A 17303-nucleotide genomic window follows, 5' to 3' on the forward strand; every position below is an offset into this window, starting at 1 on the left:
TGGAAAGAATTTGAAGGCTCATTTATGCAGACTTTACCATAAAAAAATAAGAGATACCTCTGTTTCAAGCGATGCAACGATCACTGCCCACATGCTTCCAGGCATTCTTTACGTTGGTATGATTGTTTATCCAAGCATCCACTAGAGGGCAGCTCAGAGTAGAACAACAAACATGTCGACAGTTCAGGAGGGTGCGATAATGTACCTCCTAAGAAACAGTCAAAAGTGCCCGCTTTGTAAATGGCCCGTCGGTAAAAAAAATCACCAACTTGCAAATTATCTCTTTGTGCCATTGTCTTGCTTGAACTATTGGCTACACTGCCCCCTGTGATTTCCAGATTAGAAATTAAGTGCACAAACACAATGTTTCATTACCATCAATATAGCATTTTCCTATAGAGACCAAAAACCATCACCTGGCCACTAAGATGCTCAGCCTTTTGTCTGAATGTGCTGTGAAACCTTTCCGTGAAGTGGACAAGAGCAGTTGCCAGACTCACTAACTGAGCTGTGCCAAAAAAAAACAGAGCGCTCCGGCAAGTGGTCGTTCAGTTTACAGTCGCTGAATCTAAATTCAGACTCAGCCGGCGAGGCACAATGAGCAATTATGGGGAAATTATAATAATGGGAGTTTCATAATGTAATATTTGCACAATTTGGGTGCCATTATTGAGCTCTGGCAAAGAGCTTGGTGTTTTTTCTCAGCTGTCAATCACAGGCCAAGACTGCAAACTGATACTGTGGATAATGTGAGCTTTTTGGGACACAGGCTTTTCATTCCAGGGCTTTTCTTAAGCATGTGGGAAAGTAGTAAACATGGTTTTACATATATTCATTTAATGAGAAAGATAAAGATATTGGGTACAAGAAAATATGATTAATGCGATAATTTAAAGATATAACTAGACAACCTACTGCATGTTGCATATTTTGTCGACTTGTGTACTTAAACTAGCCAAAATGTTTCCAACAATGTCCAAACCCAGAGATATCCACAATTTTCAATATTCAAGGGATCATCTCCTTTTAATTCAGACATATCCCCTTTTGTCCCCGTCTCTTCTTTTGGGGCAAATTACGTATGAAGGAGGAAAATCACACTATAGCCAGTTACCAAGTCTACGGGTTTTTCCTTCCACTGTTTGTATTGATCACTTGTAATGGTCGTGATTATTCATTGCTGTTTACGTCATCCTCCAACATGATTAGCGCCTGTCAGGTAGATTTTCATCCGATGATTGGAGACGACAACAATTCCCACGATCCCAAGCTGCTTCATAATGTCATCAAACTAGTTCTTATTTTTATTGTTTTGAATAAGAGACACCAAAGTTAGAAGATATTTTACATTTAAAAACAATCCGACTTCTCTAGCCCATTGTCTGCAGGCAGGATGTGTCACAGTCCAGGGACTCTGCTGTTAAAATCTAAATCACTGTTGGTTTTCAGTGGACAGTGTGATGGCTGGAGGAGCCCTGGCTGGGGATCTTAGGAAACATTCACTTTGCACAAGTTTAAAAGGTCTGCAGAGCCGCTTTAACAGATACCACTTAAATGTTATTACAAAGCTCCGGTTTTGGCAGAGTCCAACGTACCTGTTGGACATTGGCATTCGTAGAGTCCCAGCAAGTGGGAGCATGTGCCGTTGTGCTGACAGGGGCTGGAGTCGCACGCGTTGAACTTTGTCTCACACGTTGTTCCTGAGGAAAAAAAAAAAAAAATGCTGCCATTAGTTGCATTCAAATTGCATCAGGATCTTCAGACAGTAAAGCTCTTTATGAGTCATAACATTTTACATATTTCATTACCTGTGCATTGCATTGCTAAAACGCAACCACAGATGTTTTGGGAGAAATACACTTATTGTCGAGAGTCAGATGTCATCACGCGGCTCATGTGTCAAATAGATCACTTGAGCTTTGAGTGCAGACTGAAAACACGGAGGGGATCGGCTCAGGTGTAAAAGATGAATAGAAATCGGTCGACGAACATTTTTGAACTAACTTACATGTGTATATATCCTGTTATTGATTCTGTTCACATTGTATATATATTACTTTTTACATTTCCTTGTGTCTATAGTGCATGTTTACATATTTTACACAATTTTTCCAATCCCCTTTGCTGTGTAACCCCCATCGTGGGACTACTAAAGGATTTTATTATCTTTTCTATTCTATATTTTTACATTTAGCATACAGGTGTAAGTGGTATTGTTCTTCTATAAATTATTTCATCAAGAACATTCCTAAAACATTCCATGAAGAGTAGCCTTTTCCCAAGAAACCAAAATGAGGCATTAACTTTCCTTTACTAAGATGCTGTATGGAGGTGAGCCCTAGGGAAAGCCAGAGCCACAGTCCTGGTTGAACTTTCTCGTTGAAAAAAAAACAGACACTTAATATTGAGCTATGTCCTGCCCGTACAGAGCGAATGAGGTGGGGGATGCTTGATGGGAGACTGGTCTGTAACTCAGCTGCCTCAGCAGCTGCTGGTTCTACCAATGTGGATGGGGGAGTGGGTGTCTTCCAGCGCAGGTTATTAATTTCAAATGTCCCATCATCAATAACAGAGCAGCAATGACACGTAGTGAAAGTCCCTTCTTGACAGCGGCAACCTCATGCTACAGCACAAACACTATGATTGATTTCATCTGCACGGGAGTTGCTACAGGTCATTATATGCAAAACATGCCACGCCGCGCAGCAACAAATTATAGAAATTCATCCTGCTAAAATCGGAGAAATGCTTGTGCTCCTTCTTTATGGCTGTAGATAAAATCAATTATGTAGCACTGTAGCCTCTTTTTATGAAACTTTAATGATGCAAATATGGTGAATTAAGTTGCAAAATGTTTGTGTAGCAATGTCTAGAAAGTCTAAAAGAATAAATAACTATATATATATATATTGAAGGTCAATATGAATTTACGATTTTTTATTTGGGCAACACACTTTTGGCTCTTGAGCACAATCCTTATTTACCTGCAAGTTCCTTTAGGCCCGGGATGCTAATTTTCCAGATAAAGTTATAAATGCAAAAACCCTATTCTGTCCATTTCAGGTGAATACTTTAAAAATCTTGAATACAATTTGTCTATTTAGCACAGTCCATTAATTTTGATTCCATAAAGCAGTGTACTGTATACAGAGCCCACACATGTTATATTATGCACCCAATTAAAACCTAATGAGAATGTGTGTAAATGAGACCGTATGTCAAGAGTTTGTTGTTCCATGAAAAAATAAAGCCTTCCAAAACGAAAACCAAATGCCAGTGCTTGGGTAATGTATCCTGAGTTATGATCTGTGATAGAGAACTGTGAGGTTTCCGCGCAAAGCTCGAAATTAAATTGGCCTTTCCACGCTGCATGGCTCGAAAAAAATTCCAAAGCAAAAATCCCAAGATGCCAGAATATGATGAATTCTATCAGTCACTAAGACCTGCCATGGTGCAAGAGACAATTTTCCATTACTGAAGTGGCAACAGATTTCAGCTTTGAACAGAGGGAAAAAATCGTGTTCATGTAGTGCTATGTAAGGGCTTATCTGACTGACAGGTGAGTGTGTCAGGACTTAAGGCGAGATGGGGGAATAGGCTACAGGCCAAAGCCCGAGTGCACTGGGGAAGGAAAAAGAAAATACACATTCACTGGTTGTTTAAGCAATAAAACTGAGTGGAGAACAATGCTGCGCTGCACCATCACAGCCGTTCTGCATAAACAATGTTCAGCAAGGATCACAATAAGAATTGCTCCAAAACGCACAACAAGGAATGAAAGTTTACAAAATTAGATTGTTATATTATGTCAAGTTCTAGATTGTATTATAATTGGCAAAATAAATTGAAAGTACTTTGAGTCGTCAAGACAACACAAGTGCTATATAAATACAGAACATAAACCATTCAAATACAGACCCTATTGATAATTTTGTTATGATACAACTATAATATAATCATAAAAATTAAAAATATGTTTTTGTAATGTCTGAAGAAAAATTAACATTTGAAAAAAGAAAGGCTTCAAACATTTTTCATTTATGGAATAAAAACACTGCCACTCTCATATATGGTCTGTCCCAGACAGAAATGAGCCTAATAAAAACACACTGATGCACCGATTTTTCAGTGAGGACTACACAATCAAAAAAAAAAAAACTGTAAATATAACTGTATCTTTCCTTGTTTCCTCAATGACACATTTAAGAAAAACACACATGAATGTATTTAAGTCAAACCCTTTAGTTTGGGGGTCTTGTTTTGTTCCCTTGTTTCCTTGTTTCTTTAGAACAGTTGTCACTTATACTTTAACAAGTTTGCTGGCAGCTAATTAGGAAGGCGTTTGCTGGAGCACTTGGATTAAATGCAATCAACAGCAGGCCTTCAAAATGTCAAGCAGACGAGGCTACTGGTAAATGCGCTTCAGGATAAAAATAAGATTGCTACATCCAGAGAACTGGCCTTTTGCTTAAAATCTGGCCTGTAATTGTCAATGTCACTTCAAACACTTCCAGTTATGTAATTAACTATGGATGCTACTTTTTGTGTTTTTCTCTTTGGAGTTCAAAAGTCAAACGGAATTTACCTGCATCACACACTTTCTTGAGGTTGCGTGTGCAGTCACTAAGAACTATTGCAAAAACTGCTGCTCCTAACAACTGTTATTCCCTTGTCCACTGCCACCTCTTCGGGGGGGGGTCAGAGGTCAGTTATGGAACAGGAGCCCTTGAGTCAGCTTTGATTTGAGTCTTCGGGAACATTAATCAAAGCAGAAGCTTCCAGACATGGCAGCTTGATCCTAAACCTGACGATTAAAGAGCGGCTTCCCCTCTTACGACATCGACCTGCTGACCCATGTGCAGAGCAGGTACAGCGTCAGAGGTCTGGGACTGAACACTAGTGTGACGCACTCTCCCTGAACAAACATGCTCTTTAACGTGGAATGTTTTCTAGCAGATAGGTGGATATTAGCAAATATTCACCAGCAAATTAAATATTAAGTACAAACATCCATACGAAAATACATTGTCAACACAATACATCAAATGGTACCATTTATGTTGAATGTTTTACATATTGTAGTCACTATCAAATGCAGCAAAAATGTATTTTCTATACAGGGATATCACAGAGTGTATGATATTTTTTTAATTGTGCTATTTTAAATTGTAAATGATACAGTACAGGTGTAGAATGTGTGAATATCGCATTTAAATATTAAATCAAATGACTCAGGTTTAGGTATAAACATGCAGTTCAATTTACATATAAACTAGCTGGATTATTTGTTTTACATTACATAGCAATTCCGATGGAAATCAACTGCTGCATACTTTAGTTTGCCGTATGTCAAAAACTAAATATCGTCAGCTGAAAGAACAATGCAGGATCTACCACATGCAAAGCAAGTGCAGATGCATCATGGCCAGAAAGGAACGGCATTGATTTGATGTAAATGAGACTAAGGGAAAGTCAAACATTCACATGGATAACTTTCTCTGAAGTTAGATTAAAAGAAACTGCTGGTTTTAGCTGCAACAAAGACGTATTCCTGCGCATTGGTTTTGCAGTCTTTCTGCCACTTAACAATCAAAATGGCTTTGTGCAGCCTAAATGTTTGTTTTCAGTGGTTCAACACCAGATTGAACTGACTACACACCAGTGAATTAACAGATCATCAGATGCATAGACTAAATGTTTGTGTTGTATGTGGGCTATATGCTCAGTAAGGTGTATCTTAAATAAAGTCACAGTACAGATCGTATTTACTTTGCTGATCTTTTTATACAACATACATTTTTAATGGCCACCTACCAGCCAATCAGAAACCTGTGTTTTTTGGTGACCAAAGTAAAAGTGTATTCATTCTAGCAGATACCAATTATGCATGTTTGATGGAAAAATATGAGCTTCTCAAGACTTGTTCCTGGATTTTAAGCAATATTTTATGCCATCTGCCCTAACACACCAACAAAAGGCAAAATAGAAGCATTTATAATTTATGGATATGCTCTCAGCATGAGAGCTGTGTGTGTGTCAACTGTCTTGGATGCAGAGTGCACAGTCACTGTCCTACAGGAGTAAAATATTCAGAGAACGACTGCTCTCACTACCTGTCTGCTTCACATCCCTGCAGTGCATCGTGCATACAGTGCATTTACACAACGTTAACATAAAAACTGAGTCTTTGAATGTCAAAACAGAAGAGACCGCTCTGCCAAAAGCATTTAACTGTCAAGCCATGTCAGTGGCATGTCAAACATTCATCAGTCATTCCACCAACCTGCCCACGAGGGTTTGTGCGAATCGATCGGTGCACCCTGCCAACGGACAGACACACAGACGTATGGAAAGAAGCCAAAAACCATGAAAAGTTATCTTACCCGTGAAGCCGGGGGGGCATTTGCAGGTGTACTCTGGGGGAGATGACGGCTGACTTGTTGTGATGCACGTGGCTCCATTCAAACAGCTGTTCGGTCGTATCAGACAGGCATCGCCCACATACTGACAAAACTCCCCAATCCATCCCGGGGCACAAACACACTGCAGGAAAACAGAGCAAGATTGTGATATAGTGAGTGTGTATTACAGGAGCCTGTATGTTATTATTGTCCTAGATCTAACCTAGAACATTGGATTTCAGATGGGAGGGTTAAGTGGTTGACATTCAGTTTTCAGGGTGTTTGTGGTTATTTCCTCCACACTTGTGTAAACATTGTAGCGGGAGCATATCTTTTTTAGCCTCGGGAGCAATGATAAAAATGGCAACAATATGCAAACAGTTCATCTGATCTAGCTGCAAAAGTCCTCACATTAAAGGGTCAGTTCAGCCACACTACGAAAGTCCTCACGTTCTCTCCAACACCAACACAGACCGCGTTGGAAATAAATTTGCTCAGGTTCTGAGGTTCTCCTCTCCGATCGTCTGGCACGAGCTCATAAGGATGGAGTCAAATGGCATCTGTGATAGTCACAGCATTAATCAACCAAATGACTTAAACTTACAATATCAATCTTCAGCTGCTAGAGGTTTCTCAACCAAAATAACAAAATACCTAATTTGATGATGTCGCGAAGCAGCGTGGGATCATGGGAGTTGTTGTTTTCGTACGCCATTGAATGATCTTGATCTATTTCGGGTAACCAATACAAACATTGGAAGGAGAAACACTGGGCAGGCTGACAGGCTTAATTAAAATTAGGGATTTCTCTGGGTTTGAACATTTTTGTTAACCTTTTTTTGATAATTTAAAGTGCAAACAATCAAAATATATATCTAGGCGTTCATAGACATTTTAATTGTTATACATTATATTACATATTATACATTATATATATTATATCAAAACTCAGCAGTGGGGGATTTCAAGTTATGGTTTTCCATTAGATGTATTATAAAAAAAAAAGAAATTTGAAATAATTTCTTAATGTTGAGATCACACATAAAATCATATTATGGTGAAGGTAATAGGCTCAGGGATCGATATAATAAAAAACATAACATAAATCCAGACGTAGAGTATCTGCATGGCTCGATACTCTATCATTATGGGTATTGGAGGTGATGTTTTTTTTTCAAATATGGGTGAACTGACCCTTTTAAGCTAAAACTGATTAATTAACCTTAGTCATTTGTTTTTATATCAAATCCAATGTACTGGACCGCTCTGTGTATCGACCAATAAAATCAGCTTAATGTGATCTCTAGTTTTATTCCTCCTCGTGACAAGCGGCCGACCGTCCTTACACGAACCACCCAATGGTTTTCACACTCAAAGTAAAGTCACATCCTACTATAAATAAAAAGACAAACCGAATCTGCCAATTGGAAAAGAGCAACAATCTCTGATGATGACTGAACCTGGTAGGAGGCACATCAACTTGAAGCATCTAAAAGTGGATTTGAGATTAACAACATTATAATTGAATAAGATTGATGGAGAATAATTAGGATCTATTGGGCATTACGGAGGAGTCTCAGGTGTTGTAAAAAAAATAATAGACTTTTGAGGCCAGTGAGCAATAGAGAGGCAAATCAGACCAGAACCTGTACGTCTGAGCAAAGCGTCCACATACCCACAATGATTAATGGGCTAGAATTGGATTACAGCTGCCTGTTGACATAGTCTAACACTGGTGTGTGTTTTCCTTCATTGAAAAATATTTAAGTTAATGCTAATTGTCCCCTGTATAGAACGTCACAGACTAAAGGGCTAATGCTATTAAATACAACAGCATATTGTATATTAAAACCCAGGGGTGATCCCCTTATCTATTTACACTTTAATGGTTCTAATGGAAAGTTCATAGTAGCCCACAGGCTAACTATTACAATTTGACTTTTAAAATACACACATAAATATAGATTGCACTTTTCATAAATATATAATGCAACATATGTATGTAGGACATTTCTGTATATTTATGTTACAAATGGCTTTGCAATGAACAAACAATGATAATTAAACAATAGGACACAAGCACAGAATATTGAACAATAAAATAAAAAGAGTTGTATAATTAAAAGAATAGTATTATGAAAATATAATACAATTGATAGATGTATATATTAAATATTAAAATAACAATTATTACAATATTAAATGTATGATGTGATCATAATATGTACTGAATCGAAAAGGTATTGATAATTTTTTGTATTGCAAACAATTAAATGACATTAAAGAATAAAGTCTGTTTTCTTTTTTATTCATAAGTCAAATAATAACCTTTAGCTTTTGTAAAACACTTTTCTACAGTGTTTCTACTTAAACAAAGGATGTATTGTATGTGCCGTGTGCATCATAGCTCTGCCTCTGACCGTGTTCACCTCCTGCTCATCCCCTGACCCCCATTAAGGTGCCCTGTGAGTCATATTATGCGGGCTTCAGAGTATTTAATAAAGACTGAAACATTGAATTACTTACCTGATATCCGTCAATTACACTCAAGCACAATCCCTCATTGAGGCAGTTGATATTGAGCAGCCCGCAGTAGTCAATTACTTCCTCACAATTCTTCCCAGAGAATCCTCTCAGGCATCTGTTGGGAGGAAGTTGGTGTCATCAAAATCAATTCCCCTGGAGAAGTGGGCGCTAATAAGCCATATTTTCCTTTTCTCTTACAAGCTACATGGGGGTTATAATTTAGTTTTCTACATGACCTGTTCGAGATACAGACCTGGGAGAGGCAGGGTGTACAAATTAGAGCTCAAAATGCCAAATGGGTCGAGAGAGAATATCAAGACAAATTAAGGTCCATTACAAACTATAGATTACACTTTCCTACAAATGTGAAAATCAGTCTTTATTTCAAGGGCTCAAAATGTGAAAAAAAAGAAATTGATAAAAAGAAATATTCAGGTACTGTCTGTCCATTATTTTTTTAGTAGCCCCCAAAAAAGTTTGAGCTGAGGCTATATTCAATATTATTGAGTCTGAGAGCGAAGACCAGAATTTATGTGCTGATATAAAACTCATTTTTCTTGTGATCTGGTACAGTTTAATAACGGGATTTAAAAGACATGAATTTAAAGCAGATATATAAAACAAATAACCTAATAAACATGCAGAAGACCCACAAACATGTTCATAAAAAACAAGGAGTTTGTCAACAATATAATTCATGTCCGGTCTGTTAAAAAGCTGTTAGACAGTTATGTCTAAAAATTATATTATCACATAATTTCAAGTTTTTTCTTCTTCACCATAAGCTAGCCATTTGAAGCCAGAGGGAGTGTCTTGAATCCCACGTGCAAACCAAAAGCCACAATTTAATTTGATTAAGTTATTTCAGGGGCAGTTTAGTTTCAGCAGAACTTCAGCAGAACAGCCAAACGGGAGCAACTATTATATATGTTGGGGAGTATTTTATGCTGTGGATTAATACACATTTGGTGTCCAATTCAGTTTATTTAGATTAAAGGTTCAGTGTGTAGAGTTTAGTGATATCTAGTGGTGAAATTGCATGTTGCAGCTGGATACCCTTCACCGCACCCTCCCCTATCAGACATGAAAGAGAACCTGTGGAAACCCTCAGTTGTCATAAAAACTCAAAAGGTGTAATGTAAAAGGCCTATTCTAGGGTTAAGTAAACAACAATTTGTATAATTGAGAGGAATCTCACTAGCAAAAACATCCCTAGGATTATTATATATTCAATCTCTGCCATTAGATCCCTTTCACTGACATCTTTCACACTGGACCTTTAAGTCAAAGCAGTGCATGGTATCAAGTCACCCAGTGTAACAGTGATGTGGCTCAGTGGTATTTATAATAATGTTTAATGGATGTGTTTGGCCCAGATAAAGTTACATCAGGCTCATGATTCACACACAAGACTTAAATATGAGCAATGTATGAGCACTGAACCTGGACGGGGTTTACAATAAATAAAAAAAATAGAGTATTACCAGCCAGCAATGCAGCTGGAGGTTTGATTGACAGGTATGTATTAGAGCTTTTGAGAACATTTTGAAATCCTAATCACATTGAAAAGTTGGACAAAGAAGAACCATCTCCTTTCACTCGCAGTGGACTACGCATTCACCAGACCTCGCAATCATCGAGAAAGGGACGCGTGAGAGTGGCCTCTATGTGCTTTTCACCTGCAGACATGATGACTTCCCCTGGACACGCAGGTGGCATTGTTGCGACATGGCGACGGGCTGCACGGGCTCCGCTGCCTCCTGCACGCTGCGTCCACGTTACCATCTGCACACACACATTCAGAGGCCTGCATGCACAGGCAGAAACAAACAAGGTCGCCTGTCAGCCCCGGGGAAAAAGGGGTCAGATACACACACACACACACATTACATCAGTAACTGCAGGAATATTATCAATAAGCATTATTTGTTGCTGATATCTACACTATACGAGTCAGATACCCAGGCTAATAAATGCTAATGTCCATGTAATTCAACATCAAAAAAGGAATGAATTTCAAATTAAATTTCTGGATAAATATTTATGCTAAGCAGCAGCGATATGAGGTATTATTTTTGATGAGTGTGCCTTTCAGTGCGCTGGATTCTATTCTTAGGCGGCTTGTGAAAATGTGTAGCACTTGGCAAACTGTAATGAACAAAACAAAGGTCACGGCAAAGCAATTAGACCATTACTGCATTTTCTCCTGTGTATCCTCTTGAACGTCGGGACCTACTCCCGCCTCTGACGACTGCACGACCACAATAACGTTCCCAGAGAAAGGTGAAAATTGCAGCAGGCATCCAATTACAAATGCTTTTGATGAGAGCCATTTCAAACTGGCACTTAAATATGCGCTGGGACATTCAATCAAAAATGCTAGAGGAGGCAAGCACTCTTTCCCCGAGCTCATCTTCAGGGGGAAATATTAATTGCCTACGCAGCCGTCGGAATGAAGCAATTTGATCTCGATTTAAGACACTATATTAATTTTCCATGTGCCATTTCGTGTTTATATCCCGCAAGATAAAAAACAAATAAAGGAAAATGAGTCCTCACAAGCTCCCCTGCAGCGCAAATGTGTTCCTCCTGACATGCGTATGACGTGCAATCCAAGTCGGCTCCGGAGTCGCAGTAGAGTCCCCGGAATCCCTCCGGACAACGGCACGCAATCCCTTCGGTGCTCTCCTCACACAGGCCACCGTTCCTGCATGGATTTGGATGACAGGTCCTCGTCTGGCAAGGTGGGCCTGGACGACAAGACAATGCAACACTTTTCCTCACATTGCGGGAAATGGGTTTTACTTACACAAGCTATGATGAGCAGGAGCTGCCAATCACATGGTCACGGAACCTGCTGAAAGCCATCATGTAACCACAAGTGGCTGGAATGGAAAGTAACGTTGGACATGTATGAAAGAGCTTCAAAGTCTGAAAAGAAATGACTGACGTGACTTATAATCCGCGGAGGACGGGGTGATTGACGCGGTGTATTAATAATTACGCAGGACAGAGGCGTGTGCCATCCTCCGTCATTATGCATGTGTACAATTTAAGCAAATACTCTTTCCATCACACTAAAGGCAACTGTACATGCAGCGTCGTTACTGTCAGAGGCTTTTAGATTCCATCACATCATCAGCCAGCAACCGAACCATTTAATAATTAAAATGTGAAGAGTTTCATTCATCTGATGGAAATAACATTGACATTGACGCAGAAAAGACTAACTAGGCTAATTATTCAGACCCTTGCTTATCTGACCAGAGATCCTTTGTGGCAATGGGAGAAACTTCCAGCAGAACAACCTACTTTGAGGTTCCTGTCTGGTTTCCTCCTCACATGATGCTTGGAATTGAAACCAAACACTTTAAATTTGGTTTCATCAGATCAGAGAATCTTGTCCTTTAGACGTTTTTTTAAGCAAACGTCCATTGAGGAGAGACTTCTGATTCTGCCTTAAAGCCAAGATCAGTGGAGCGTTGCACTAATGGATGTCCTCTTGGAAGTTTCTCCCATCTACAAAAGTTAAGTCTTTAAAGCTCCTACAAGGAACTTTTTTGTGCATTTTGGCACCTCTGTGGACAAGATCGGAACTGCATCCACTTTCACCTGTCGTAAAATTCGGTTCAAACTAGGGCAGGGCGATACGACTTCAGATCAATGTCCCGATTATTTGATACTTTAACTGCTAACTAAAGGATTATTTAAAGTAATAACATATATAGTAATACAAATTAAATTATTATAATGCAATATAAATGGTTTTCATGGAGGATTGTAAACTAAGTAGTCAGTGCTCGAAGAATTTACAAAAATAAAGCAACTCTAAATTAGGCAGTAGCCGGTAGTTTTCTAAACCCTGCAGTAGCACAACACAGCTTATTTAGAGACAGGCTATCGCTGCAGTGACATTGTATGCAAAGGATAAAATTAGACCAAATTCACTGCAGGTTCAAGGTGAATAAAATTTGATGTTATTCCCTAGTGAGGGTCTTCCTTTTTTTTGTGTTCTTCACAAGGTGCCTACACATTTATCTTTCCGGTGAGTCTTCCTTTGCATATTTTCTTTAATCCCCCTGCTGATACAAGTGCTCATGTCCCAGAGGCTCCCCCATAGCCTCCTCTGTGGGCATCAATCTTACGGTGTGCAAATTCAGGGCTTGCTTTTGCCTCAGCTCATTTTCCACCAGAAATTGACTTTTCATAACTGGTCCACAAAAAGTTGCATCTACACAAACTAATATATGTTTTAGGGGAAAGGCTCCGTCTGCCGTGTGTATTTATGACACAGATAACGACTGTAGCACTTTCTGCACTCAGGAGAAAATGTCCTAATGTGTAATCATTTTGGTTTAGGTCACGCATTCGATATTTCTGTTTTTATGATCGTTCATATTTGTGCAGGTATTTATCTCTACACAAGATCTTCATCTCTAACACCCACATTATTGCAGTGATTATGAAGTGCAGCGATCTAATATACATAGAGACACAACATTTTATCAGTACATAATTAAATAGCTTACCAATGGTAATGGCTGAATATACAGAGTCCAAATTGAACTTAAAAAATGGATAAAACCACCATCAAGATTGCGAAACCAATTAACACCTTACACCAAATGGAAATGGCCCCATAAAGATGGTAATACTTGGCAACAAATACCCGAGAGGTACCGCAGAGGCGAGTCAAATCAAAAGAAAATCTCATTTGAAACGTCCCATGAGTTTGGCTCATTATTCTGTGCGCATAGACTTTGGCCTATGAGGGCAGCCGGCGCTGGAGCAGCCACTAACTTCCAGTTGATTAATGAGGCGACTGCAGCAGGGAGGTGGAGGAAGCACAAGCTCCACAGAACTCCCAAGAAGCTGTTGGGACAGGAGGACACCATGACTGTGCGAAAGCACCCAGCAGAGTTCGCTTACTTAAGAGAGCGGCAGCAATTAAAGCCAATTAGATAAAAGCCGTCGAGGCAGAGGTTGCATTTAATTTACCGATTTGTGTTTTGATGTGAATCCTATGAGTTATCATCTCAAAAGTGCACAGGCGCGGATTTTGTTTTACATTGCCCGCTGTTTTATTTGGTTTTCTACAAAGGTCATGTTAGTGGTTCAGTTATTACTTTCTGTATTTAATTGATCAACTTGCCTTAGGGGTCATTTCATTTTATTCAAAAAATCTCTATGTTTTATCGGTTAAAGTAATACAATTCTAAAGCGAATACATATGATTGGGCATATTTTGGCGCGATAAATGTAATTTGAAGCATACAAGTGTAGTAATACATTTTAAAGAATTACAAATTTTCAAGTTCATACGCAAGTTCTTAAAAACATATTCACTAGTAATTCAATGTAAATCAACACACATGAACTCTGATTATCATCATCCTCTAATATCAGCATCAGCCCCCCCCCCTCCCAGAAAATCCATATTGGTTTTGTTCTAGATAAAAGGCAAAGCAATATTATTCCTTGTCCACGGTATCATATTTTATCTTCTCATTTAAATTGTACATACGTCCTGTGAAGTGTCTATACCCTTCACTCCCGATGCTCTTCTCTTGCATGGCCTTAATCTGCTCTACAAGAACGGATGCCAGACAGCACTGGAAGTAACCTTGAAACCACATCTACAAAATAATAAGCTCAAAGCACGGGCTGGACCGGAAGAGGCAAAGCTTTGACACTTCCAAGAATGCTGCCAGGACAAAATGTGCTCCAAACAACACAATGAATCAGTGTGAGGAGCCACCTGGAGTTCTTACTCCCAAAAAAAAGTTCCTCGCAGGCTTGTTTTCACAGCAGACGCTCAGATCCAGGGCAGCCCGAGGAGAATCCAGGTCCTGTAACCCATTTGTGCGTGATACTCATTAACCTAACTGTACGTTGCGGAGACTCATTACCTAAATATTGGGTGAAGCGATAATGTCTCATTAACAAGCTCACCGTGAGTGCCAGTGCATGTACGTGAGCCTTCAGTGATTTGTCTCACTGAGCAGGGAACAGAGAGTGGCTGCCCAAGGAAAATATGTCATGAGGGTCGATGTTGCTACCTGAGCAAACCATAGAAACCATCAGCGTAGCACGCAGTGGTTTACATTTGTAGAAATTAGAAAAAGTAGAAATCAGATGAACAGTTGTTTAGTCTGCTCCATCTCATATTAAACAAGGAAACTTAAAGTGTTGTTAATTTTGGTGCCATGCTTGTTCATTTTTCTTCCAGGCTCACAGAAGTCATTCAGTATCAAGTTCTGATTTTATAAGCTCCGCAGAAACAATAAACAATAAATTAAACTTTAATTGATTGCTGTAAAACCATTTTTTTTATCAACTGTGTCATGCTCAGTTAGCCAGCAGGATGGCCCCGGCTTGTAACGGCCACATGTCACCGCTCGTAACATGTGGTATTTGAATTGAAGCGGCCGCTTCATGTATTACAATGACAATATAACATCAAGCAGAAATCTGGGTTTAAAGCCAATGAGGAAAACGCTGATCTTCCTTGAGAAATGGCTTTTGCTGTTTACATCTCAGACCTTCGTGGAGACCGTTGCCACTCACCTGAAACTCCTGAGTCACAGATGCATTTGAAGGACGTCCCCGACACTTGAACGCATCTCCCACTTTCACAAACTCTGTCACAGTTTTCCTTCCCAACCACTTCGGAGCAATTAAGGCCTGAAACAAACGGGTGAGGTAGTTTGACCGTTGACATAAACACAGAGAGAAAAGGGAATTTGGAGATTCTATGCAGGCGCACAACTCCGGTGCTATTTATTTGAATTCCTAATTGAAGAAAGGAAAATTAAATTATTGCTGTGGATGATACTGCTGCGGAGAACGTACATGTCGGCAGGAAAGAGATTAAGGAAGGAGTCATTTGGAATGCAAGCTGCTTTAATATTAATTGTGTTTGTGTAGCGTGAGTGTCGGGGCTTTTGCTGAATAGCTTAAACTTTATGTGTCCGATAAATGTATAATTAAGACGACCCCCCCCCCCCCCCCCCCGCCAACACCCAGGAGAGTAAAACTGTGAAGAAGCATCAATCAGTATAAAAAATACACAAACATGATGGGGTTCCCCAGAGAAGGTGTTGCAGATGTAACTCACTAGATCAAATTACTACAAATTTAAAGTGATAGCACAACAAATGTAAAAATCAATGGGGCGTTGTAATAGTTTTTGATCTGGTTCTAATTGAAATAAGTTCGGGCTCCACAAAGCAGGTGAGTGGGTTTCTGTCCTTACCTGTAAAATGTGGAGGACACAGACATTTGTACGTTCGGTGGTTCGGATCCGCGGAACCATTGCTCAAACAGACGCCTTTGTTCCTACAAGGGTTATCCAGGCACGCGTCAAACTTTTCACAGAACCTCTCGGAATAGTGTTGGTGGCAGCGACAGTGGTAGGCGCCTTCCCAGAGGTCCGTTTGACAAATGCCGTTCCCCGAACAAAGTCGCAGCAGAGGAGAGGCCTGACAGAGCTGCGGTTTCACAGACACGTTGAGCCTCAAGCCGAGCCTGCACAGCTGCGCGTCTCCCTCGTGCAGCGCGATGAAGAAATGGCGGCCGGGGACGAGCCACTTGGCCTCCACTTGCACACTTTCATTTATGTTGCTGGGGAAGAGGAACTGATTCTCCTCCTGTGCGATGGCGGAGCAGCTTTCAAAGTTGTGCTCGGAGACGTTGAGGAGTGTGATGCCGTAAGACTTGAGCGATTCATCGGCGGACATCAGCAGTTTGTCCCCGTGCTGCAGCTGAAGTGGACACATCTGTGGGAAGCTGAGCAGGTGTCCCCTGGGGTCGCCTCCCCCCTGAGAGTCCCAGCACTCAGACGTGTTTCTGCAGATGTTTCCTACCAGGGTCCAGTTCATCTGGAATGTTTGTTGCTTGTGGTGCCACTTAAGTGAAGCTTGGCTGCAAACTGCTCGGCAGTGGATGACGCGGGCCGCGACAAAGACGGCAACCAAGAGAAGCAGTGACTTTCCCATGTTCTTTTCTTCTCTTTGTAATTGAATCCAAACCAGTCGACAACTTTCAGAGCCTCTTGTGTCATCTGATGATTAAGTTGTTTTTCCAGACAGTCCAACAGGAACAACACCTGTGGAAAGCAAACCCTTTGATTAGAGATTTGCAAACAAAAGTTTATGTCTAATATCTACATTCTAATTCCAAAAATGTCAACTAAACCTTTCATCTTATCAACTTTACGCTTTTGTATATGTTAATGTTCCATGGAAGTGCAGAGTCAAAATTGGAGCGATTTGAATGAGATACATTGAATATCATACATTTTAAATAAACTGGTGATAAGTTCTCTGTTGTGGGGGAGGAGCAGTGTGCTCCGCCAGATAATTTAAATAAAATTGT

General features: G+C 39.9%; 1 protein-coding gene across 1 annotated transcript in view; it reads right to left on the bottom strand.

Moving 5' to 3' along the window:
• Positions 1 to 16924, bottom strand: part of eys (eyes shut homolog) — a 155534-nt gene extending 138610 nt beyond the window's left edge. Inside the window, exons 1-7 of the mRNA XM_061086984.1 lie at positions 16183 to 16924; positions 15495 to 15611; positions 11487 to 11677; positions 10607 to 10734; positions 8928 to 9042; positions 6384 to 6543; positions 1596 to 1700 (exon numbers count right to left, since the gene is read on the bottom strand). Coding sequence (XP_060942967.1) covers positions 1596 to 1700; positions 6384 to 6543; positions 8928 to 9042; positions 10607 to 10734; positions 11487 to 11677; positions 15495 to 15611; positions 16183 to 16924 — 1558 coding nt within the window. The remainder of the gene's footprint in view (positions 1 to 1595; positions 1701 to 6383; positions 6544 to 8927; positions 9043 to 10606; positions 10735 to 11486; positions 11678 to 15494; positions 15612 to 16182) is intronic.
• Positions 16925 to 17303: the final 379 nt, after the last annotated feature.

Source organism: Limanda limanda, chromosome 15, assembly GCF_963576545.1.
Source record: "Limanda limanda chromosome 15, fLimLim1.1, whole genome shotgun sequence".
NCBI lineage: Eukaryota > Metazoa > Chordata > Actinopteri > Pleuronectiformes > Pleuronectidae > Limanda > Limanda limanda.